Consider the following 26,608-nt stretch of genomic DNA (forward strand, 5'->3'; position numbering starts at 1 on the left):
AATGTTTCAGAGGAGGAGGGCTACATTTTTGGGCTTTTCACTATGACATTATCTATGGCTTACCATAACACATGGTGGTTAAGCCAAGTAACCTTTCCAGTAAATAAAATAGAACAGATTTGTCAAAAATAGCTGGAGGAAGGACACAAATGCAAAGCAGAGAGGCAAAAATGATCTTTAATACAAATGAATAAAGAAAAAATACATAAAGTGCAACAATTAAAGCAAAAACAGAAATGCAAAAACCCAAGAGAGTATTGAAACTTTCTCCTTGAACTTTTTTTCAGGCTGTTGGTCACTGGTTTTGTTGTAAATGTTTTCAGAATATATATGCACTTTTTCTTACACAAAAGAAGCCACAAGTTACCATGTTTTTAACATACAAATAAAATGAGAATACGTTTAATCACACAACAATGTGTGTTAGACTGGTAGGGCCCTGTGGCTGTCTATCAAAGAGCTGATGCCCCTATTAATACACACCTTTACTTTGGGGATACTTTTTAAGCTCTTCAGGTCGTATCAGAGGGTAACGTTTGAGCTCATCTGCTCATTTGTTTAATGCAGGAGTCTGTGGGAACCTGTATTCCCTATGTGCGATGATGGAAACTCTATTGAATCACTTCAGGTACAGTTGTTGATACAGTTGGTAGAGAGAGAAAAAAATCACCTCAGCAGCAACAGAAGAAGTGACTTGTCTCTGAATACCTCACTCAGCTAAATATAGCAAAGAGATCCTTGTCTGTCAGCCTCCCCCCCCCCCCCCCCCCCCCCGCCCTTATCTTAATTATTTCCAGACCTCTCAGTCTACACCCAAACATTCACAAACACACGCATATGCACACAAGGCTGATGGAGAAGAAAATGCCAGTGTTGTATTGATTGGCTTTTCCTGTTAAAGCCAGCCTGGGGTGTGACCCTGTATGTGTGTGTGTGTGTGTGTGTGTGTGTGTGTGTGTGTGTGTGTGTGTGTGTGTGTGTGAGGGGGGGGCATCTGTGTGCCTATGTAGGATATATTGTTTTAGTGCATGATCTTTGATCTTTTCAGACAAATAAGGAGCTGGAACAGAAATACAATTCTTTTAATTGTTAATTGGGATTCTTCTGAAAAACATTCAATCAGTTTACAGTAACTATCTAATAATTTCACATGATTACCATAAGATAATCTAGCATAGAAAGTTCAGCAGTGGTTAAATATGCCACAATGGGTTTTTTTTCTTTTCACACATGCAATCCTGTGTCACTGGTGCAGTGATTAGAACTGTCGTCTCGGAGCAAGAACGTTCAGGTTTAAAATCATCTGATTGGCTGGTGCATTAACCTGTTCTCCCTGGACCTGCATGCTTTTATCTCCAGGTGATCCAGCGAGAGGTTAATTGCTACTTGGCTGTAAGTGCTGTTGTTATCATGTCTGAGACTTCAACAGACTCAACAGAAACATCTTGGGTGTAATGTGCTCCCTTGCCATCATCAGCTGGGGTAGGTTTAGTCTCCTATAAACATTTAGAGCGGTCATTCCCAACGGCAAGAGTGCTGCGGCCCCTTAAAAACCAGAAAATCCCACAAGGCCCAGCCAATCCTAAATATTCACTTTAATTAAAATACAAGAAAAAGTGATGTATTTCCTTGAAAGGTTTATCCAAAAAACCTAACCTACATTCGTTGTTGGCTATAAATTGCTAATTCTATCCACTCATATGCCAAATATTGAGGCCTGAGGGTGACACACCGGCCACTGGGACACAAACTTTAATAAAAAGCCAGCAAATTTCGATCAGAGTAATTAATAATATCACAAACTAACAACCTTCTATTTCCACTTTTATTTAACTCTTTATATAAAGAGATAAATTTATATAGATATGCAACTGTACATACTTCTCTATGTACTATACATCTGTTATTACTGCGGACCACCTGGAATACCTTTGTGACCCACATTTTAGGAATGACTGATTTAACGGCTGTAGCATGAACCTAGCTTTACTAGCTTTAATGTAGCTTTGATACCAATGACTGTATTGGATGATACATAACTTGACATTTTGGTTTGTTTTGTAGACATAGATACAACAGAGTTTTCTAGGGAAAAAAAATAAAAATCCCTCAAAATTTTAAGATGCAGCTAGTTGCGATGTGACGTGTGCATAACACATAGTTAAAACCTGTGAAGACTATTGCATATTCTTTAAATAGCTCAGGTATTTTGGCTCAGCATTATCGACTGCAGCTCCAGGGTAACAAGTGTGTGGAGACGGCCATGTGTTGGCATAGATTATTAGATTATGCCCATTTTCTGGCGTCTCCTGTGCACCCCAGTCTTTTAAAGCTCCACCTATCAAACCTGGTTGGGAAACAGTCCACATAATGTTCCTGCGCAGACAGCATTATTGCTCCTCATGGATCCAAACCTCATATCTGCAATACGAAGAACATCAGCCTTTATTAACCCAAGTGCCTTCCAGCAGCAGGGGTGCATATTTCAGGTAATTGTTGACTCATATAATCTGAATGCCTGATGATTTTTTTAATGATAAAAGGATTTTAAATGGCTATCATCAGGGCTGTGTGTGTTTGAGAAATAACATTAGATGAAACTTTACTGATCTCAGTAGGCAAATTGGGCAGCAGCAGCAGCAGCAGCAACAGCAAGGAATAAAATGGCAAAAAAAAAAAAGACAAAATTGAGGTTTAGTACATATGTATGAAATAAACAGCTGTGAACACTGCAGGAATTATAAGCATCAGATATGTTTTACTGAGATAAATTACCTAATGGCATGGCTATCCGTCCATCAGTTATTAATAATGTCATTTGGCTAATGAGCTCGTCCTCCAGAAAACCCTTTAAATCTCAAACACACTAAGAACAAGCATGGATGGTTTGTTTCTGTCAGAGGCGATAATCATATGAGCGGATTTTGACACTGAAAAGTGAAAATGCCACTGAAATAATTGAGGTACATACGTCAAACTGGTGTGGTTGTCTCTAAACTCAGAGACGCAGGCTCTGATTAAAACACATCAGTGAGCAGCTCAGTCACATTATCCTGAGCACAAACAAATAGGTTGTTTATTTTTATTTAGTCCCACATGCTGCATTATCATGCTCAAGGAAATTCTCCCCAGATGTGTGTTTATCCGCTACTGAAAATAGTCCCCAGCAAATAAACTGTTTGCATACAGATTTTTTTTATTTAGTGCTTTTATTTTTCTTTAATGAGTTTAATCTTCCAGATGATGCAAAAAGCACCATTTTATTTGTTTGTTTTATAGTTTCATTATCATTTCCAGTTTATCAATATTGTTAATTCCTTCTGGTTTCACATCTGTGATTGGATCAGTTTGGGCTTTCCGGTTGTTTAAAAAAAATGTATTTTTAAAGATAAATGTGGCAACAGGAAGTCAAAAATCAAAAAGAATCCCCACTGCAGAAAACCTTTGATGTTTGGGTGATCGGCCTGATTCAGAAAGGAAAGGTTGAGAGAAAGGACATTAAAAACAAGTGTGTGTGTGTGTGTGTGTGTGTGCATATATAAGCAGGTACCAGTCTATTGGTGGGGTGCCTCCCTGCAGTAAGGAAGCTGTGTCTGTGTTTAGTTGTGTTTAATATGGATATTTGTGCATTTGAAAATGAATGTGTGTGTCATGTGTGTCTCCATTTATTTTACATCATATTAATCTCTGTCTCTAGTTGCAGTCTTTTCAGGTTGTGTGTATGTTTTTCAAACAGGAAGTAATCCGTCTTTTCAAATATAATATAATATTTTAATATATATGCAGTACTTTGGATAGTTAGGGGTTCTTTACTTGCTTACATTTAGTATTTAGATTATTTAAATGCTTTTATTCCAAGCAACTGTGCAAAATGACTCCTCACAACCACTAGGGGGCAGACAGGCAAAATCATTTATTCACTTTTCAGAAACTAAATCACTGAAAAGTGGGTGTAAGTGGCTGAAAAGTTACTTTCCCTTAAGAGAAAACGGAAGTTGTTGTTGGGGACTGAAAGTTAATGACACACTGAAATCCCTAAAGTTTATGGAATTTTGGTTAATTGTATGGATTAAACAAATGACACTAATGGCTCTTGGCTCTGGAGTAATCGCTGAAATTACTCCAGAGATCTAAAGCGTATCTTATATGAATATTTCCCATAATGCTGAAATGCCAAGTGTATCATATTTAATACATTAGTTTTTATGACTTTTTTGAGACTTCCACATTATTAGTGTGAATTTTCCCCCTGAGAAATCTGAAGAAATTGCACAATAAAATTTCAAGCAATAAATTGCACAAAAATGCCAGCTGAAGTAAAAAAAATAAAAATATTAATTAAATTAAGACTCATACATGCACATTGATATTTAATTTTTTTTATGGGTCTAAAGTTAAAAAAATACCTGTGTCAAAAAGATGAACCATTTTGTAGTTATTTCATGGTTCAGGCTTTACAGGGTTAAAAACAAGTTCAACTGTTGTTTCATTCTTTTATTCTGAAGCACATTTGAATTCATGGGATTAATTTCTTCTTTTCTTATGTATGTGTACTTTTGATATTTGTTTTGTTTTCTGTTCATTATTAATCATACTGTCTGTGTAAAACACCAGCTTCTAATCTAGGCATGGGGATATCTTTAGAGTCCTGCATATGCAAACCATGCATATGTCACAGAGGGACAACACAACAATAAACAAGGGGAGACTGAGAAAACATGAAGACAATATAGATACAGTATAATGAGACGGGGGAAGTTAGCTCAACACAAAACACATTACATATCCATTACCAAAATAAAACAGGAAATGTGACACAACATGAATCCATCCATCTTCTTCTGCTTATGTAATCCAGGGTCACAGCGAGAACATAAATCATTTGACAAAATGAGCTCTTAAGACACCGAGGTGAGACGCTTGTGACTGACTCGCAACACAAAAGCTGCCAAAATAAGTGAAAAGCAAGGATTCTGGTATCTTACTGCCCCTGAGGATTTTTATCCCTTTCCAAATTTATTTAACAACACAAATTCAAAACAGCTGATTATTCAGCTTCATTATATGACATAAACCCTGTATTCTCTCTCCCCTTGAGCTTTTCTCTCTTAACTGTCACCAGATTTTTGTTATCTTGTCCACACAAACAGTTTTATTTGAATGTAGTTTGCAATTTTTCTTGCACAGAATTTATGCAGATAAAGTTATCACATCATTCCACCAAATGTTACAGTTTATGGCAATAAGACATGGAAGAAAAGCACAAAACTGCATAAAAGGTCAACCTAAACCTCCAGACATTTGAACACTTTTACTAATTTGTAATCCATGATCATTTCTGCACTAACATCTGAATGTGAAATAAAGCTTCACTCTGCTGATCTGTTACTTACAATCATCTAAAAGCCTTTATGTCCCATTAATTTATTTTACTTGTGATGTGACAGATGGACGGTGGGAGTATGTAAATAATCATAACAACAGCAAAAATGTACTGACAAGGTGAAAGTGAGGGTCTAGAATCTAGTTATAGTTCAATCACTATATCAAGCTAAATGAAAAGGCTTTAAGCTGAATTCATACTGATGTAGATGTAAACTTTACATAAACTGATTTTTGTGCTCTGAGGCTGAAAAGTATGCCAAAAACTGCCATTCTTTTAACGGGCACCTGAGGCTATATCCAAAGAAGTGAGTAACTCTCAGCAGTAGGAATACACTTGTTTACAGCTTGGACCAAAGCCGTTTTTTGTATCTATGGCTAATTTTCTACTTGTAACAGCTTCATGCAGGGTGGAATTTTATATAACTTACCCATTTAAATTGTGTGCAAGTGGATGTAGCCACATTTAGTGACAGGTGCGTGGAAACTAGGTCAGTACTGTTTTAGTGGGCCTCACCGAAATTGACCTCTCAGCCACGTAACTGGGTAAGTTTTGTATTATTTAAAAATGCAAATCATCAGCTAGTCCAAGAACTTTGTGCTCCAATTCTAGTGTGTGATGTTCAAGTATTTAGTTTGTTACACCAATATATTGTATTGATATAGTTTGCTTACCAAGCTTGGAAGCATTGGGTGATAACTACATCCTCTTGCTAACGCACTGCTTACACCAGGCTGTTTTTCTGTTTGTTTGTTTTTCATTGTTATTTTTAAGTATGAGTGATAGAGTGAAATAACATGTTTTAATTCAAGTTTATTATTTATTACATCAACGCTAAAAAGAGTTTAGTATTGATTGCTTAACTACAAAGGATTGGAAACAAATCTTTCATCCATTCTGTTTGGGAAATCTATCCATTCATTTACTTCCACTTACCTAATTCCGGGTCACAGGGGGCGGGGGGAGCCTATGCCACCTGTCATAGGGAAAGCTGGGTTCCACCATGGACAGGTTGCCAATCTCTCACAGGGCAACACATTCATTCACACTCACATTCACACCTACAGTCAATTTAGCATGACTAATTAACCTAATTGCATGCATGTTTTTGGGCTGTCCAAAGAAGCCAGAAAGGCAAAGAACATGCACACACAAACTGGGTTGAGACTCAGAACCTTGTTGCTTTGATATTCAGTACAAATCACTGGTCCACTCTGCTTGACACTCAGGAAGCTTTAGGTTTTAAATGTGGTGCCTAAAGTTAGATATTTGGGTCACATCATGACTGATCTCTGCAATGATGATGTGCAGCACCACTGCTGCACAGTATATGCACAAGCAAATATGCAAGTCTTTAAATTCTACATGTGTACAGATGATGTTAAAAGCTCCTTTTAGATGGCTTTTTTTTATTGTACTCCATCTTAAACCACAATTATGGCACAAAAATGAAAGAAAAAAGCTTTAGGATGTTGCTCAAGCTTGTGCAAGTGCAACACTAAATGTGTATTGTTTTAAGTTTTGATTGAGTAGTGTTAGTTTGTTCTTTTCCTTTGTTTGATGACTTCATTTACTTTTGTTTGAGCAACCAAAAAAAAGTCAAGTGGATTTCATAATGGTTTTGAACACACTAACAATAAAAAGCCCATTTAAGCCTCTCAGAAAATTCCTAATAGAACATCTCAGCTTTTCATTAGTTATCTATTGTTTTACAGAGTTTTTCAAATCCTGCAGGAGGCATTACTCTCAAAACAGAAATAGTAACACCCATGATGTTAACCTATTGCTCCCTCTTGATGCAGTGTAACCACTGCACTGTTAAGCCAGGGGGCTTTTTTTTTAAAAATCTACATAAATATACACGGTACGGTATCATATACCAAACATTAAATGTATTTTTTTTCCTAAAAACTATGAAAATACAGATTTCCATGCAGTAGTGTTGCAACACAGAATCTGACATGATGTCTATGCCTATTCAGGCCTCACTGGGAACAATGTAAAGCACAAAATGTGTGGGATAAACATGTAATTGTTATACTTTTACCAGAAACGTGGAAATCTTTGATCATCTGTTTTCAAAAGCAGGCCAACACGTTCGCTGTCTGCATGTTGGCAAGAGCCCGAGGACCACTGCCAAACACAAGGGCCGCAGAGGGATTTGAATAAATGTTTCTACAATCACTGTTTCCTCGTGTCCTTTTTAGATGAATTAAAAGGAGATGATATGGTGGCTCTGCTTGTTTTGGATGCACTGTGCAAGGAATGAGACAAAGACTAAAGAAAAGCGCTCTTGCGTAAATCAAAAGTTGTTTGACTTTGGAGACCAACTTTTTCCTTTGTGTGTTGATAAAATCAAGAACTACACAAAAAGTGTACAAGAACTAAGGAATTTTCTACACCAGTCATTGCAGTTAATCAAATCGCAATCACTATTGCTAGGATTTAGTTTCCCGTGAAAGCTCCAAGAGCAAGGCAGCTCTCAGATTGTGGTTTTTGATTGTTTTGCCAGTTTCATAAAAAAATTATAGTATGAGACATGTGCTACAGATATATATATATAAAAAAATTATTTACTGACCTCTTACAGCTACAATCAATAAGATTTATTAATAACATAATGTAGGGTGCGATCGTGGCTCAAGAGTTCGTCTTGTAATCGGAAGGTTGCCGGTTTGAGCCCCGGCTCCGACAGTCTTGGTCGTTGTGTCCTTGGGAAGACACTTCACCCGTTGCCTACTGGTGGTGGTCAGAGGGCCCGGTGGCGCCTGTGTCCGGCAGCCTCGCCTCTGTCAGTGCGCCCCAGGGCAGCTGTGGCTACAATGTAGCTTGCCATCACCAGTGTGTGAATGTGTGTGTGAATGGGTGAATGACTGAATGTAGTGTAAAGTGCTTTGGGGTCCATAGGGACTAAGTAAAGCACTATACAAATACAGACCATTTACCATTATGTTTAGAAACAGAGTGGACCTTTCAAATTATTTCACACATTTCCTCTAGGTTCAAATTTGTAGCTCTTTCTCAAAAAATTTGAGTGATTTCATTATTGTAAACCCAGTAAATGTGCTTTTAAAGTGCAATCAACACTTTGAAACGGTTCAAACACTGGATAATATCTCATTATGGCTTCCAGATGGACTAAATAAATAAAAAGAAGCTTGCAGCTAGCAGCATGAAATAGTGAAGAAAGGGGAGCCGATATCATGTGATGCATTATTGAGCAAAGTGTAAGAATAGTCTAAGAAGAATTTTGGCTTTCAAGTTTTCTTCAACTGACTTTAAAACAGTCTTTGTCTCTGTCCTTTGTTACTAAAGTCCTAAAGATACAACACAGTCTTAAAAATAAATACATCTGCACCACATGGGACAGAGATCTTGGCTCCTCTTGTCAGCAGCCTGCTGAGATAATTACACGGTGCAGACTACATGAACATGGCCTAATAATACACAGTGCAGACATGGCAGGCTTGTAAGGTTCACCAGATCAGCAGCTTGGCCCAAAACCATTCTCGTTCTTACTGTTTTTTAATCAGTTGGAAGAAAAAGGTGAACACCTGAAACAGACAGTATTATTTGTAATTGTTACTGTACGGGGGACTTCTTGAAGAAAGAAATCAACTGCTAATCTGACCGAAAGCTTGTTTGTGTCAATGAAACTTTGAACTTTATAAGCCGATCTTTTAAACTATTCACTGAATTCTCAGCGTCACAAATTACCAACATGATGTTAACAACAATCCAAGGGAGAGCAGCAGCTCCAGTCCTTCATTAAATACCACAAGCGATTAGATGATGAGAGAGAAACTACAGGAAAAGGAAACTCCATCCACAGGTGGACCCACAAGGAAGCGTCACAGAAGAATGAAAGGGACAGAAGGACTGAGAGAGAGTGAGTGAGAGGGAAAAAAACAGGGAAAATCCCAAAAAGTTATTGTTAGAGGCCAAAAACCAGGGGTATTAATATCCAGGTAAAATACCCCAGCTTGCTCCAGATCCTTTAAATCACCTTCAATTAATTCAGTGAGATTTTTTAGGTGTAACTGATTTTGCAGAAATGGAAATGTTTTCCAAATTCAATGTTTTTTAATGTGACATAAACAAAAGTACAAATGTTGGACTAGAGTAGGATTAACCTCTTCAAATCTTATGTTATTTAGTTCCATTTAGTTTGATTAAATCTTCTTTAAATAGCACCAAAACAATACAATTATTCAGCAAAGAATTCAACCCCAGCAGTTTTTATGGGTTGTTTTGAGTTAACTCTAGTATTCAGTGAGGTTTCACGGAGTCCTGAAAACTTCACCCCTGATAAAGTCTTTTGGAGCATCATGACCTGCCTCCTGTCTGTTTTGGCTCCACAATGGGCCACAACAAACAGCTCACCATTAACAACAGAAAGTTAATGTCAAGTGGACATTGGATAGTGTTCAGAACCCAGCCTTAACTTCTCTGATCACCTATTCTGCTTGTCTCTAAAGCCTGTATGTTTTATACCTTGTACTTGTGAAATACTTTTAACATCTCAGTTACAGTTCTGGTATCTGCTGGTATCTGCATGCAGTTTAAATTTGAATGGCTATACACAAATGAATTAATCATCATTTACTCATAAACACAGAAGCATAAAGTCAATCTCAAGTTCCCACAGAACATACATCCCTTAGTGCAGGTATAATGCCTTTCAAAGGCCAGAAGCTGACGTGAGCTCCACTGAGCTGAAATGACAGAAAGGGAGCAGTCAGATACAGAAACACAAAGAACAGGAGAGATAGAGAAGGAGCTTTTCAACAATGCTGCTTAATAAATCAAACAGGCAGATGAAGGTTCTGCAGTCTTCATGAACTCCCTGCACTGTAGCAAGCATGTTATCTCCCATCTCAGAGGTGAAAAATGAGGTTGAGGTAGGTACTAGTACGTCAGGTTTTGTTCCCCGCTTCCCATTTCTTGTTTAAATTCCTCTTCCGCTCTGCCAAAGTTGCTTTGAGGTGATTAGTTTGGTTGAGTTTTATGGTGAGTTATTATATTTTTTCAAGACTTTAGTGTAATGTTGCCCAAAACTCTGTTCACTTAACAGTAATCTCCAACACTCGGTCTTCCTCCCACAGTCCAGCACCATGCAGGTTGGGATAGATGATGCTCTAAATTCGTTGTAGATGTGATTCTGTTTCTTTCTGTGTGGGAGCACTAGCCAGAGCACGACTGTTTATTTAGAGGCTTATACTGCCATCTTGTGGCAGTAGTGAAGACTGACAGGCTCACTTGTTTCATTCATATAGTACCATTTCACAATAGTTCATCCCAAACTATCTTATAATGGGAGGCAAAGACTGCGTAATATTAAAGAGGAAACACCAAGTTCACAATCCCCTATTAGCAGAACTTCCTTTTCTGGAGGGTCGTCTGGTAGAACAAGGACTAAGAGAGACACAGGCGTGTTCCACTGGTTTGGGAGTTCATTGAGAAACCATGAACAACAAACACAAGACCAAATTCGTTGCCTTTGAATACACGTCTATTGTAACAGTTGCAACAACAATTTTAAGGAAAAACAAAATTCAGTTAACATTAGCTTGTAAGGTAATAGGCACCAGTCTGTCTAGTTTGCTGTGTGAAGATGGGATGTGTCAGTATGCCTCAAGGTAATTTGTGAGCCACAGATGCCAGTTTATGATAAATCACAATCTTTCATTACATTAAATAATACATCAGAAATCAACACTTAAGAACATTTATTCTAGAGTTAAACGGCAGTCAATACGTCTTGTCTTTTTGGTTTTGATGAATTAATAAGTTGACTTTAGAGTGTCCAGCAGCAAAAGTAACTTTAATTTTAATAGATATTTTAATAGACATGAGACAAAGTCTGCAGCAACATCACCCTGTGACAACTGGATCGTCTCGCAACATCAAAGTACCTCAGTGTGACAGAAGGACTGAATCTACATCGTGTCAAGAATTCAGGATACGCTTTTTAAGTTTTATACAAATAAACCTTTTTCAAATTTTACCAACTTTAATGATGAAAACAGAAAACTTACAAGCATTTACATGACACTATGGAGTATTAACACAAAATTATAGCTATACCTTGAGGGTAAGGAGGATCCCGTTCTACCTGTTGTGATAAATTACAGACTTTAAATGTTTAAAATAGTGAATCATTAATCAACACATTTAACAGGTCAGACATGATTATCACAGTTTTATGGCAGTCGTGACTTTAATTTTTGTTATTCATTGTCTAGTTTGAAACTAGAACTTGGCCCTATTCTGTGCAGCATCAGAGCTCAGATGATTTCTGAGGAAATCTTGGATCTTCTTCCACATGTGGACCTCAGCTGCTGCGTGGGACTTGGGCTCACCTCCCCACAAGGCTGGCTTGCCTAAAACCCCATGGAAGCTGGAAGGGCAGTAGGGTCCATAAGGTGGCTCTAAGTAGTGTCCAGCTCCAGGGTATGACACACTCTCAAACTTCTCCTTCCCGTGACGCTTCAGTCTCTCCACCATCTCATCCACGTAAGCCTTGCTGTCCCATTGAAGGTCATCCTCAGAGGCCACAAAGAGGAAATGTCCTTTGGCTCGTTCAATGGGAATCAGGCTGCCCTTGTTCTCCTCCGCCAGAGGATTGTTTAAAGCGTATTTGGTGTTGAAGGCCCCTGACTCAGTGGGAATCACTTTCTTTAAATCAAACATTAATGCAGAATGTATTTGTCTTTTCTTATAGTAGAGAGGGAAAACTACATTGGCAGAGCAGCCATTGATCCACACTGTGGCCTCAACATCTGGTAGGTAAGAAGCAACTGATAAGGCAAGATCTCCACTTTTGGAAAGGGATATTACACCAACTTTTTTACTGGAACCCTGTGGAAAAACATGTCAATGAACAGCCATCAAAGTTGTCTTCAACAACTATGAGTCTTCCAGAATAAATTAACTCACCTTAGTTAGTTTTTTTAGAAACTCGACAGCTTCTTCCAAATAATCCAGGTGGATCTCCTTAATGTTTTTAGGCAGGTCATCGTGGCCATACAGGGCAACAGTCAGAACCAAAAATCCTCTGCTGGCCAACAGAGAGGCTCTTTTCTCTGACAGACCTCCACCAAAAGTGTACAAATCTAACACAGCTGGGAAGGGACCCCTGCCTGGAATGAAACATACATGCAAAGCAAGCATATTTTTGTATGGAGCTAAAATTATGAGTAACTGTAACTAGGACATTTTCAAGTATGTACTTTTTTTCCTAAATGATGCTGACAAACCTGGAGGAGTAAACAGGACTCCTCGAATGTTCCCCTCTTTGATGGGGACCCGAATGACCCCATCTCCCATTAGAATCCTCTCATTAGTCGCCTCTGCCAGAATCCGGCCCTCACCTGCCTCCTCGTGCACTGAGAACTTTACCATGAATGGATTAAGGGCATTTATCTTCTGAAGTCTTTTATGCAAAGAGTCCGGTGTCATTGACCAAAGCAGACCCATCGGTTCAACCCCAACGTAGCTCCCACTGAGTGAGGGGTCTCTCTTCAAGTCAATCTCCCCGTTGCCATTGGCTCTGTAGGTGGCCGCAGAGCTGAACACAGTTCCCTTTTCGTCGGTTGAGCTGGCTCTCAGGGAGACCACCTGCCTCGACCTCAGCCCGGCCACCTTCACCTGAATAGGCTCATCAAACAGACACCTGGCACTCGGGAGCAGCCTCAGCCTGATTTGGGAAGCCATGTCTTCAGCAACTTTCCTTTAAGTTACACGTTTAGACTTTGCCCTATAGAAAAATAAACAAAACAGTGCTACTGCACACGTTATTTTTATTACTACGGTGTGTTCACACCGAACGCGATGGACGCGAATAGAGCGTCAGGTTTACATGTAAAGTCAATGGAAAGGCGCGATGACGCGCGATTGCTGGTCCCGCGAAAATTCGGAAGCAGATTTGCGTCGCGAAAACGCCAAAACGCGTGAAACGCGCGTCAGTGTAGCGCGTCTGGCGCGTTTGACTCGCGAATAAAACCACGCGCGTGAGTTTTTGTGTTGCGTTTCGCGTCTACCGCTCGAGTTGGAAAAATCTGAACTCCAGCGTCAAATCGCGCCGCGACAACCAATCAGGAGCCTGGTGACGTGGCTGTTACCTAGGTCAAAGGGGCAGATCCAGCCAAAGCCTTTCATACTTCAATGGAGGGGAAGGCTAATCAATGTGGTAGCAAACAACTCGGAGCTGTACAACACCAGCTGCTTTCAGTACCGAGACAGGAATAAAAAGGACCGAGCTTGGAGGAAGATATGTGAAGAGATCGGGCAACCTGGTAAGTTCATTCATTTCTCTTTTGAAAGTTTTCACTGACCCGGGGAAGCCGCACAAAAGCTAGCAAGCCACCGCTATTTTCCCACTGACGTACAAATACCGTTCTGCTTTTATGCATGTTGTCATTTAGGAATATATTTTATTGTTTATTAATAAACAGCACACAGTGGTCCCGCTGTTCATCCGTCACTGCTTTGCTTTTTCGCTGATTTTTTATTGCACAGTACAGCATTGCATTCTGCAGCCTGATTGACAAATCTCCTGCGCTTGCCAAATTTATCACGTTTGGTTTTGATAACCATCGCGTCCAATAGAAAAAACAGCACAAAAACACCCATAACTATGAGCCTCATTCGGAAATAGACACCTGCACCGTGAGGGAAAAAGGCGCACGAAAGTGGCGGGCAGATGAAGACAAACCGCGGCATAATAATACTTTTACGTTTTGCAATCTACAAAGGTTTGCACTTTGAGAATCAATTGTGAGAACTGTGACCAGGGGCTAGTTATTCTGAGAACCCCTGCAATAAATGAGGGACCACTGTCTACTCTACGATTATTATATCCAACCTGTTAACATTTAATACTGTATTGATAGAACCAACTGATTCTGCAGCAGAGCATCCCCAGTCCCTGAGCTCCTGCTGCTGCACCCACAGATATGTACAGCAAGCACTGATACCTTTTTAGTCGGTGGGATTCCCTTGTGATCACCTTTACTAAATATCTACAACCAATCTGATTATATCCTGTTATTGTTTTTTTTTTTTCAATGTTGAAATTAAAATCTAGTAGCAGCCTTCTCATTTCTTTGTGTTTTGTGCTGTTTTACAGGCCCACAGAGGAGGACGGCTCCGAGGCAGATGAGGGACGGGTCCCAGGACGGTCCATCGGCGGTGGAGCTGGCCATCCTGGAGTCCCTGAAGAGGCCACACCAGTCTCCAATGGAGCATTTCCTCCTCAGCCTTGTTCCTGCTCTGGAGAGCAGCTGGTCCTTTTTATTCCTGTCTCTCTGTAAATTCTTATATTTTATATATTTATGTTTAATGTTTTTCTGTTTGAGACTTTTAATATTATTTCAAATAAATGTTTATAATGACTGATGTCTCAGTTCTACTACACAGCAAATGTTGGCACACAACTTGACACATGTAGAATTTATTTCATATTATACTAATGACAAAATATACTGATACAGTGGGATGCAGAAGTTTGGGCAACCTTGTTAATAGACATTATTTTCCTGTATAAATCGTTGGTTGTTACAATAAAAAATGTCAGTTAAATATCATACAGGAGACACACACAGTGATATTTGAGAAGTGAAAAGAAGTTTACTGGATTTACAGAATGTGTGCAATAATTGTTTAAACAAAATCAAGCAGGTGCATCAATTTGGGCACCACAAAAAAGAAATGAAATGAATATTTAGTGTATATCAATGTGTGTGTCTCCTATATGATATATGGGGTGCCTTTGTCTGGACGTGCTTCCCATCCAGAGCTGCACAGCACAGAGGGAAGTTCCAGCGCTCCTGGAATCCCTCTGTGATGGACCGCCAGTCTCCAGGTGAAGGCACAGCCATGAAGTCGTCCACTAGACAGTCCCAGATGGACGTCGCTGCCTGGGGGGTGATCTGGCTCACCGTGGACACACCGACTCTGAAACTGAACGCGATGGTCCTGAAGGAGTCCCCGGTGACAAGGAACCTGGACAAAATTGTTCAAAATCAGTATTATGTGTACTGCAGTTACAAAATACATTATTCAAATTCCAAAATACTTTTGTGATGTCAGATATAAATCACAAAACTTAAATCTTACATAAAACATTTTGTAATTATAAGGATAATTACAAAATGTATATTAGATAATATCTAAAACAGTTGTGTTTTGTTTTAACTTTAACATATCATAATTTGATTGGTAGCAACTTTCACAACTACAGTGAGCCAATCACTCATAATTCCTAAACATGTCAATCAGGTAGGAATGAAGTAAGACATTAATAGAAATAAAGAGTTGTATGTTGACATGTAGCCCTTTCCTTGCTTAAATCATTAATATTTTTGAAAAATTAATCTGTGATAAGACAGCTTATCAAGATAGAACCATGTAACTAAAGATGAACCAAACTGTTCAGTTTTATCTAACTCTGTTTTAATAAAGGCTGTGACCCCTGCTATAGAGTCTGACAGCTGCAGGGATTATATACAAATATTCAACTATCCCAGAATTAAACCAGGTCTAAATAAAAAGGAGTGAGTATCACTACAAGGTTAACTCAGTGGTCCTAATGCTACAGTTTGATATCAGCAAACACCGAGCGCATACATTGATAGGACACCACAGCCATGCTATCATGCAAACACTGATAACAGCATAAATCGAATTAAATCGGGACTTGATGAGACCTTCTGAGTATCACTAGAAATATTATAAAGAGTCGTCTCTGTACCACAGTTTGCTTTCAGTAAACACCGACAGCATTCACTGTTAGCATAGCACATCCATGTTAGCAGTGTATAACTGGATGGATTAGCATATTAGCACAGATATCAATAAAGGACTACCGTATTAAATAGTTTTACTAACCTCAGGCAGACGGACAGGCGCTCTGCAGGTGGGATTGAGCGCCTGTAGTTGGTGTCTAGGCGGGCGATGCTGGGACCGACGAGGGAAAGTAGGTCCTCAAACTGGCCGAGTGAATGACGGTGATAGCGCTGGAATCGGCCGTCATCCAGGCGCAGCTCCTGGAGCAAGTGGTGAAACTCACCAAACTGCTCATGCCTCTGGAGGACCTGATGGACCCAGGTACAGCGAGGACGTCTTTTGCTCTCCACAGTACATAGAGAAGGGAGACTCTCTCTTCAAGCGCTAGCTCGATAGCTGCCATCTTGCAAAGATACCGGTCTGGCACAACTCCCTCCCACATTCCTCCCACATTTCCGGTTCACGCGCGTCAAAATTTTGACGCGCGATGGATTTTTCTTGGACACGCGTTGAGACGCGAATGTACACGCGTCAAATTAGGGGCGTTTGGGGCGTTTTATTCGCGTCCATCGCGTTCGGTGTGAACACAGAGGTGCTGTGAACTTTAGCCTTTTAGAGTACACACTGGCCTTGTGGTAAAGTTAAAGAGTCCTATTGTATTTCACTCCAACTCTAGCATCCAAAGTGGATGTAAACGACGATGTGATATACGTCTTCCAGCTTTGTTTGGCTCAACAGAACTGTCAAGTTTCAAGGGTCCTGTGCGCTTTTATTTTGATGCCTTCCTTCCTACTTCCCTAACCCTCTCAGACCTGCAGTAACAGAACTACAGAAGCATTAGCGCTAGCTAAAAATCTTTTCTTCCCCCCACCAAGGGTAAAAGAGCAGGAAATATTTTTACATTTCTGTAAAAGCCTGAAGCCTCACCACCTAGACTTTTGTCGAGGATCAAGGGAAGACAGAGTACAAGAAAAGCTTCGTAAAGACTTTGGCTTCACTAACTAGTACATTTAAGCATTATACATACGACTTAAGCCTGAAAACAAAAGCTTTACCTGACGCTTAACCCTCCAAATGTGGAGGCATACACTCACGAAATCTCCCACCACTACTGGCAAACGAGCAAAAAGTGTGCAGAGAGCCACGACAAACTCGAGCGCTTATCAAAACAGGAAGTTATCACTAATCCCTTCACAATAAGAGCCTGAACTGCAAACAAACGCAGAGCTGCTCGGTACCGATTATAGCCCCCCCAACCCCCCTTCCCCTCTCTCTCTTCCTCTCCACTGCATGGCTTTGGAAAATGTGAATGCGTGCACAAAATTCAGACTTTTAATTGTATTTTCTTAAGTTTTAAAGCTTTATCTGCAATCATACTACATCAAAGTAATTAAGTAATAGAAAAACAACTAAATTAAAACTGAACAGTTAAACAAAAAATTCAATGTTTTTCATTGTCTACAGTACCTTAGAAATTTCAGTATGTGTTTTTTTATGTAGAAAAAAGGAAACTGCTTGAAGATAATAATAATAATGATGGATTGGATTTATGTAGCGCTTTTCAAGGCACCCAATGCCACTATTCATTCACTCTCGCATTCTCACTGGTGGAGGCAAGCTACGGTTGTAGCCAGCCACAGCTGCCCTGGGGCAGACTGACAGAAGCGAGGCCGCCTACTGGTGTTGGCCCCTCTGGCCAACACCACAGATACGCTTCCCAACCCCCTGAGCCACGGTCGCCGTAATAACAACCTTTTGTTTAATAAATGCTGAAAAGCCTGGGAAATCGCACATTGACTACAATGAGACTACAATATGACTACAATAAGATTATAACACAGTATCCAACATCAGGATTTAAGGGCAGAACCAGAAATAGAAGAAAATTTTAGAAGTACTTACAAGAAGCATTAACAGAAGCTTGCCGGAAAATAAACAAAAAGTTGTTGGAGAGTCCAGGGCTTTTTCCAGAAACCACGTTAAGAAAAGATGCGGAATTTGTTAATCGTGAGATGAGGGAAATTCCACGTTTTGTGTTATACATAGAGGGCTACCTAAATGGCTGGCAGGTTTTCTTCAACACACCTTAAGTTTTTGTTTGACTCCTCCCCTCATGCTGCATCTGTCTGAAACTGTTCCTCATTTCCACATTTATGTAATCATCAAAGCACATAGTGATTTGAAAATTGCAGCTTTTCTGGTATTAAGAGATGACCACCTTACTACTTAGTAACATATTCAATAGAACATGTTGGATTTGTTGGAGGTAGTTACCAGTATGTCAGGTTTTGTTCCCGGCTTCCTGTTTAATTCGTCTTCTTGCCAAAGTTACTTTGAGGTGACTAGCTTTGTTGAGTTTTATGGTCAGTTATAATATTTTTATATATATATATATATATATTTTTATAAAACAGGCCCTGGGACAAAGGGGGTAAGGTCAAGAACTGGTCCAGGATCACACAACAAACACTCAATAATAGATCACAGATAAAAGACCACCCCCACAGGACTACTGGTAGTGGCCATGTCCTTTCCCCAACATATATATTCATTTCACCTAGTAATAACCTCCAACAGGTGCTCTCCAGGTACTCTATCTTCCTCCCACAGCGAAGCAACATGAAGTTTGGGATAGATGGTGCTCTAAATTGGTTGTAGATGTGATTCTGTGTCTTTTTGTGCTTTAATATCAGGAATTATTTTGTCTAATTAAATATTGACTGGCAGCTTTTCTGGGGTGTACCCTGCCTCTCTCTAAATGTCGGACAGGATAGGCTCCAGCCCCCTTAATTATTGGGTAAGTGTTAAGTGAATTGGATAAGTGGTTAAGAAAAATTTAGGGATATTTTGGCTGGGGATCGTAAGCATATTTATAAACTGAAGGAGTAAGTTTAATATTAATAATATAAATGTACTACATTTGACAGATGTACAGATAAGAGCTAGAAGCTCCATTAACAGAAAAAGAATTAACCATGTAATATTTCTTATACCAAACAATATAGTGCCAGGGCTGGATGGCTTCCCGGCTGAGTTCTATAAGCTTTTCTGGGATATGCTCAGCCCAATATATTTAAAATGTATCCAAGGAATAAAACAAACTGGTATTATTCCCTGTGATTTAAACACAGCTGCTATCACAGTTCTTCTTAAACCTTGCAGGGATCCCACTGTCACATGTAGTTATTGATCACTCTCACTAATTAATACAGATATGAAAATTATAACCAAGGCAGTAACAATCAGAATTGAGAAAGTCATCTCATCCATAATTCACCTGGATCAAACTGGTTTTATCAAACACAGACACTCCCCAAACAATACACCTAGACTTTTGGATTTAACGGCTTCAACAGGAAGCCGTTAGGAAAAGCTTTGTAAAGACATTTGTGCAGAGAGCCATGACAGACTGGAGTGCTTACCAAAACAAAAAGTTACCACTGATCCCTTTGGAATAAGAACCTGAGTTGCAAACAAATGCAGAGCTGCTGGATATGTTTTTTTAATAATCTCTCTTTTGAATTTAACCTTTTGGATTTAATGTCAACTTAAATACAGTTTCAGTCAGTGGCAGACCTGTAATATTTGACCTGTACTAAATGAGTATAATAGTATTTGCCAGTGTGGCAAGCACGTCCCATTTTACTTAGAGGTTAACTCTAATGGAGCCAATGTTGCTATGTGAACTTTGCTCCAGATACCATTCCTGCTATCCAGAAAGTACATCATGAAAAGCTATTCGTGTACACGCAGAACACCCAAAACAACGCTTAACAACAGTGCAATCCTCTATGCCAGGGGTCTCAAACTCGCGGCCCGCAGGACGATAGTTTTTGGCCCCCACCTTAATATGAAAATTTAATGTTAGTGCGACCCGCGAGTTTGATAATGTATTTTAATGTATGACGTATGGAGTGTTTCTTTCTTTTCTGTACCTGGCTGGCTTCCTCCTTTGGGCAAACGCGGACATTCGCCCCAGCGCGCTGCGTTCACAACACTTCAAAAAAAGTTTTTTTTTTTAAGTTGCTGCCCAGCGGGACATTATACGTATATAGATTTATACACACGTCAGTGGGATTTTTAGTTATTTTTTCACAGTTATTTTTATTAATCCCTCGGGTGGGTTCCTCTGGGAAATTCGATTTCCAAAAAAGCACAGCACCGACAGAAGTTACAGAGTTATACACACACACACATATATAAATACAGAGACAATATAAATAAAATATACGAAGGGGATAAATAGAATAAATAGGAATAAAAATAAAAATACAAGTGAATTGCACATTTCAAGTATTGAGTCTATATCAATCTGTATTACAGATTGATTAATTTTCTTATTAATTCTTAATTTGCTTATTTATTTTTCATATTTTGTGTTAAAAAAAAAAAATAAAGAGATTTGCGAAGATTGGAATTTTTTAACCATGCCTTTCTTGTGGAAAACCTAATGCGGCCCAGCCTCACCCAGACTCTGCCTCCAGCGGCCCCCAGCTAAATTGAGTTTGAGACCCCTGTTCTTATGCATTTCTGACTAGAGCTTTTTTCGTGTGTCTGACTCTCTTCTGACTACAAATATGTAGGACTGCTTTCTTTCATTTGCGCAAAATCTCTCAAATTAGAAACATCCTGTTTAAGAGTGATGTTGAAAAACTAGTTTATGCATTATTACTTCTAGGCAGAACTACTGTAATTCATTATTATCAGGCTGTCGTAAAAATTCCCTGAAACACCTTCAGGTGACCCAAAATGCTCCAGTAAGAGTACTGACAGGGAAAGAAGGACCATATTTAAGAAAAAAAAATCCAAAACAAAGAAGTGAGAGTTCAGGAGGCTAGCGGCAGAGACACAGCAGTTAAGAGGGCTGACCAGGAGGCTGGCAAAGAAAGACGGAGCAGATCTGGAGGCCGACCATGACCACAAAGATCCTCGGCTGACAAGACTAGAGACCGTTGTCAGTTTATACGTCAAGGACCTCCTCAATCACACTAACACTTCTTCTGTAGAGGAAATAGAGTCTGGGGATGAGGTATATGAGTCTGGGCACTGAGGCAGTCTTTGGTGGGAGGACCCCTAGGGAGGATTTTTATGAGAATCAGCACCCCCAAGTCTGAGGCCATGTTCCTCAGCTGGAAAAAAGTGGAGCGCCCACTCCGAGTTAGGGATGAGTTGCTGACCCAGGTGAAAGAGTTTATGTATCTCAGGGTCTTGTTCACGTATCATGAGAGAGGGGATTCCTTTTTTGATTCCTTTTGTCTGTACATTCATGTCCTTGGTTTCGGTCATCTCTCCTGATCTTGTCATTCTATAGGAATGTATTTAGGTTTAATGAGAGTAAAAGAATATTTAAGCGTTAACATGAAGTGGAAACTTGAACATTTAAGTAGTTGTTCATGCTTTGAAACAGCTAGAAAGAAGAATTAAACTGTCTAATCCAGGGAATAATTGTATTAAACATAAAAAACCTTTAATTTAAATCCATCCATCTAGAATTTACAAGTTTAAGGCTTGGTAATTTAGTAACATCACGTAAGATCATGAGATGAAATCTATTGGGCCGAGCTAACTGCGGTAACGCGTTGACGCCATGCAGCCCCATGCAGCGGGCGACCCGCATTAACTCGCTAACGGAGATTTGCCGAGTTAATGCGGTTAAGATAAGATAAGATAAGATAGAACTTTATTAATCCCTCGGGTGGGTTCCTCTGGGAAATTCGACTTCCAAAAAAAGCACAGCAACGACCAAAGTTACAGTTACAGAACTGTTATATATATATATATATACACACACACACACACACACACACACACACACACACACACACACACACACACATATATAAATACAGAGACAAATATAAATAAAATATACAAGGGGGATAAATAGAATAAATAGGAATAAAAAATAAAAATACAAGTGAATTGCACATTTCAAGTATTGAGTCTATTGCACCGTTGACTATTTACAAAAGTATTGCACAAAAGGTATTGTACAGTGAGGTGAAGAGGCACTACAGCTTAGTTGTTCCCCCCTCCTTTGTCCTCCTGTTTCCCCTCCCTCTCCCCTCCAGAGAGGAGTTAAACAGTCTGATGGCGTGTGGGACAAAGGAGTTTTTAAGTCTGTTAGTTCTTGTCTTGGGGAGAAGCAACCTGTCACTGAACAGACTCTTTTGGTTGTTTATGGCCGTGTGCAGAGGATGTCTGGCATTGTCCATAATGTCCATCAGTTTCTTTAATGTCCTTTTCTCTGCCACTGTCACCAGAGTGTCCAGCTTCATGCCGACCACAGAGCTAGCCTTCCTGATCAGTTTCTCCAGCCTGGATGAGTCCTTCTTTGCTGTGCTGCTCCCCCAGCACACCACAGCATAGAAAAGTACTCCAGCAACCACCGACTGGTAAAACATCCTCAGGAGCTTCCTGCAGATGTTAAAAGACCTCAGCCTCCTGAGGAAGTACAGTCGGCTTTGGGCTTTTTTATACAGGTGCTCTGTGTTGCATGACCAGTCCAGTTTGTTGTCCACCCACAGCCCGAGGTACTTGTACTTGTTGACCACCTCCACCTCCTCCCCCTCTATCTGAACTGGCAGTGGACCTGCTCTGGACCTCCCGAAGTCCACAACCAGTTCCTTAGTCTTTGAGGTGTTGAGCTGCAGGTGGTTTGTGTGACTCCATGCGACAAAGTTCCTCACCAGACTTCTGTACTCCTCTTCCTGATCATCCCAGATACACCCCATGATGGCCGTGTCATCTGCAAACTTCTGAATATGGCATAATTCAGAGTTGTAGCAGAAGTCAGAGGTGTACAGGGTGAAGAGAAGAGGGGACAGCACAGTTCCCTGTGGTGCTCCTGTGCTGCTGACCACTGTGTCAGACGTGATGTCCTTCAGCCTGACGTACTGTGGTCTGTCGGTGAGGTAGTCGGAGATCCAAGCCACCAGGCAGGGGTCCACCTCCATCCTGTTCAGTTTTTCCTGAAGCATACAGGGCCGGATGGTATTAAAGGCACTGGAAAAGTCAAGAAACAGGATCCTGACCGTGCCTTTTCCCCCATCCAGGTGTGAGTGGGCTCTGTGTAGGAGGTACAGGATGGCATCCTCCACTCCGACACCCGCCTTGTATGCAAACTGTAGTGGGTCCTGGGCATGTTGTACCTGTGGTCGGAGGAGGTTGAGGAAGAGCCGCTCTAGAGTCTAGGTTATGGCGTTAACGTGATTTTAACGAGACTAACGCTGACAGCACTAGAAAATCTAGAATAGAAAATGAAATTATCATGGTTTTGGTAAGAGAAATTAAAATTACCAAACTGCATGAAACTGAACATTAAAACAAAGCGTTAAAGGGAAATTTTCATTTGTATTTTTTTCTTCCACACAGTCTTTTTGGATAGCAAGGATTGGAGTGTGTCAAGGTTAATATATCACATTTATCTATACCAGAGTTGCAAATGTTTAACCGAAAACCAAAGGCACATTCTGTTCTTCTACAAATCCTTACCATATCCAAATTCAAACGTTTGAACTATCGAGCCAAGCGACCCGCAGAAAATAACTGCTAAAGCACTTGCAGAGAAACTGGACAGACTGCAATGTGATAGAAAAGCTAAATTAAATAAAGCTAATCATCTACAAGAGAGTATATGAAAATAATATCTATATTGTAAGTACATCACTAGATATAGATAATAGTATCTATATCTATATGGTTCAAGCCTCAACTAATGATTCTGTTGCTTTGTGTAATGAAGCAAGAACTATTCATGGTTCTTTGATCTGTGTGTTACCAGATGATGAAAATGAAACGCATGAAACATGGTTTAAAGCAAAAACAATGTGTTATGATGAGTTTATTTATGAAGTGAGTGAATGGTTATCTGGTTGCGAACATTTGCATTTAAAATATTGGTGTTGATGATGGTGTTAATCCAGAGGACAGTGTTTCAAATGTGGCTGGTAAGCCTTCCATCATTAAAAGGTCAACTAGTGGTAAAATAAGGACGATCTGATTTCCTCGTGTCAGCATTGTTCCCACATCATCATAATTAATGTTGTTCCAGGTTCAACATTGCAAGTGACCAATCACCTTCTTGTGACGTAATTCCTTTGCGACTTCGAAATACCCGCCTTCGATTATTTCGAAATACAAGTGAAGAAGCGAAAAACCGCCGCCTGTCCGCCGAATTTGAAGTCAATTCGCCTGTCCGCCAAATTTGAAGTCAATTTAGGATACTTTCCTTTAATAAACGGTAAGCATTATACATATGTTCCTCACTTGGCTTGCTGTTTGTTTGCTAGCGATAGGCTACTTGACGACAGCATTAGCTAACCAGTGTTCTCTAGACCAGCGTTCCCCAACTTTTTGGGTGTTTCGTGGCCCGGGGGTTGGGTCAGGCAAAATTGCAGTAGCTTCCCTGATCATTTTACAAACATAAGTGAAGAGAATCTGGACTAAAAGGCCTAGACTTATGGTTGTGTGCTGAATCTATGAATCAAACTATCACCTGGAAACATAATTAACTGGTCCATAGCTGTGAAACTGGACATGAGTTCTTGATTCTATGGAGATTAACAGTAATCCAGAAATTTACAAATTTGTCCTGGTACATCGCGTAAATGTTGTCCCAGGGACATCGCGTAAATGTTGTCCCTGGGACATTGTGTAAATGTTGTCCCTGGGACATCATGTAGAATTTGCCCTGGGACATCGTGTAGATGTTGTCCCTGGGACATCGCGTAAATGTTGTCCCTGGGACATTGTGTAAATGTTGTCCCTGGGACATCATGTAGAATTTGCCCTGGGACATCGTGTAGATGTTGTCCCTGGGACATCGTGTAAATGTTGTCCCTGGGACATCGTGTAGATGTTGTCCCTGGGACATCGTGTGATAGCTTGTAAATAATGGAATGAAAATTATTGATTGTTATTAACTTGTGAAAAAGAAGTGTAACAAATCCACATGTTATGTTCTTACACCCTTACAGAAACTGTGACTCCTTCACAATGTCAGGTAAATGTCAACTCATGTTGAATAATCAACCAATCAAGCCTTTTATTATCACATGCAATGTTACACGTACAACTGCAATGAAAATTTCACCCCCTTCTGACCATACATATATTGCTTAAACATCACATTGGGAAGACAGGTCGGAAACAGTTAGGAAGGTCAGAAAACAATTTAATTAATAGATGAGGAGGAGAAAAAAGAACTACAACCAGACAAAGCTCCTAGAAGACTGAAATGGATGATGGTTGCAGCATGCAAAAAGAAAATGATATCTGTTGACTACAGCATATGCTTTCTCACAGATTACCTTGTGGGAGTAGCTGGACCAAACTCTATTGGTATTTCAAGTTTGAAATCCCTGTTTGACCAGACTAACATTTCAGATGAGGTACCTCTTGACATAAAAATCCTTTTATGTTGTCATAAAACTAATGTTAAATTCTGCTTTAAATACACTTTATTGTACAATTTACTTAATGAATCGTATTCCTTAGTTCTGTTTTTATTTATATGTATTTATTTATTTGTTTTATAAGGTAATAGATGGCCTAATCTATTTGCAGTGTGAGGTATGTTGAAAAGCTTGTTTGATCATAATGACATAGCATGTTTACGTTTTTTGTAATGTATTTGAAAACATAGGTGTATTTATGTTATTTTTATAGAATTTCCCTCACATTTATCCAATACCAAGCCAAATCACTGGAAAAATTTTGGATGGGTCCACAAGAGCACAAAGTGCATACTTTTTGAAGGTATGACTTGGACTGTGGTAACTATGTTCTTATCACAAAGGGTTTATAAGTTGCCACTATAAACAAACAGCATTTTCCAAAATTGAAGCCTTGTCAGAAGAACCTGAAAAATACCTTTCTGAAACCTTTTCTGTGTAAAGACTTGTTCAAAAGCAATGCACACAGATTAAAACATTTCTGTCTTGGCCAACTGATAAAGAACACCAAAAATTGAGTGGTGCGTGTTGAGTCTGTGGTCTTGATTTGTTTTGTACACACTATAGAAATTAATTAATGTAAACCAAAAATGACACTTTCTATATGTTTGTGTATCTGCAGAATTAATTACAAGTCTCACCTGACAAGCTTTTGCAGTTTTGCAGTGTCATTCTTGACAGAAAAACATACTTGTCACATTATTTTTATTTCCAGAAAAACATCTTTCAGATGTATGAGAAATTGATTGGAGCCTGTCTGGAAAACGGCAGCCACTGGACCTTGTTTGTAAGTTGCACAGATTTTGCACTCTCTCTAGTGCATGATACTTTTCAGTGTCCCTCATTAGGAAAGCTCAAGGCCCAAGCCTACCATATCCATCTTTTTACAAAACAGTTTTGTGACATACCCAAGAGGACCATAGTCTATATGAATTCATTTGGCGAGTCGGAGGTCAGAAAAAGTGCGGTGTTGAAAAATTTT

General features: G+C 39.6%; 1 protein-coding gene and 1 long non-coding RNA gene across 2 annotated transcripts; one reads left to right on the plus strand and one right to left on the minus strand.

Annotated features, from left to right (window-relative positions):
- Positions 1–11,188: 11,188 nt before the first annotated feature.
- On the minus strand, positions 11,189–18,331 carry LOC146687202 (acyl-coenzyme A thioesterase 5-like). The gene is made up of 4 exons (XM_085438549.1): positions 18,074–18,331; positions 12,643–13,142; positions 12,323–12,525; positions 11,189–12,244 (listed from the first exon to the last, which is right to left on the minus strand). Exons 2-4 carry the CDS (start codon positions 13,097–13,099, stop codon positions 11,636–11,638), a joined length of 1,269 nt encoding a protein of 422 aa, XP_085294675.1. The 5' UTR covers positions 13,100–13,142; positions 18,074–18,331; the 3' UTR covers positions 11,189–11,635.
- Positions 18,332–24,886: 6,555 nt separating this feature from the next.
- LOC146687203 (uncharacterized) lies at positions 24,887–26,589 on the plus strand. Its single transcript, XR_014916328.1, has 2 exons — positions 24,887–25,930; positions 26,342–26,589. It is a non-coding gene; the product is annotated as an uncharacterized LOC146687203 (long non-coding RNA).
- The last annotated feature ends 19 nt before the right edge of the window (positions 26,590–26,608 follow it).

This window comes from Copadichromis virginalis, linkage group LG18, assembly GCF_057382275.1.
Source record: "Copadichromis virginalis isolate Kocher_CV1m ecotype Utaka linkage group LG18, C_Virginalis_male_GT1.1, whole genome shotgun sequence".
Taxonomy (NCBI): Eukaryota; Metazoa; Chordata; class Actinopteri; order Cichliformes; family Cichlidae; genus Copadichromis; species Copadichromis virginalis.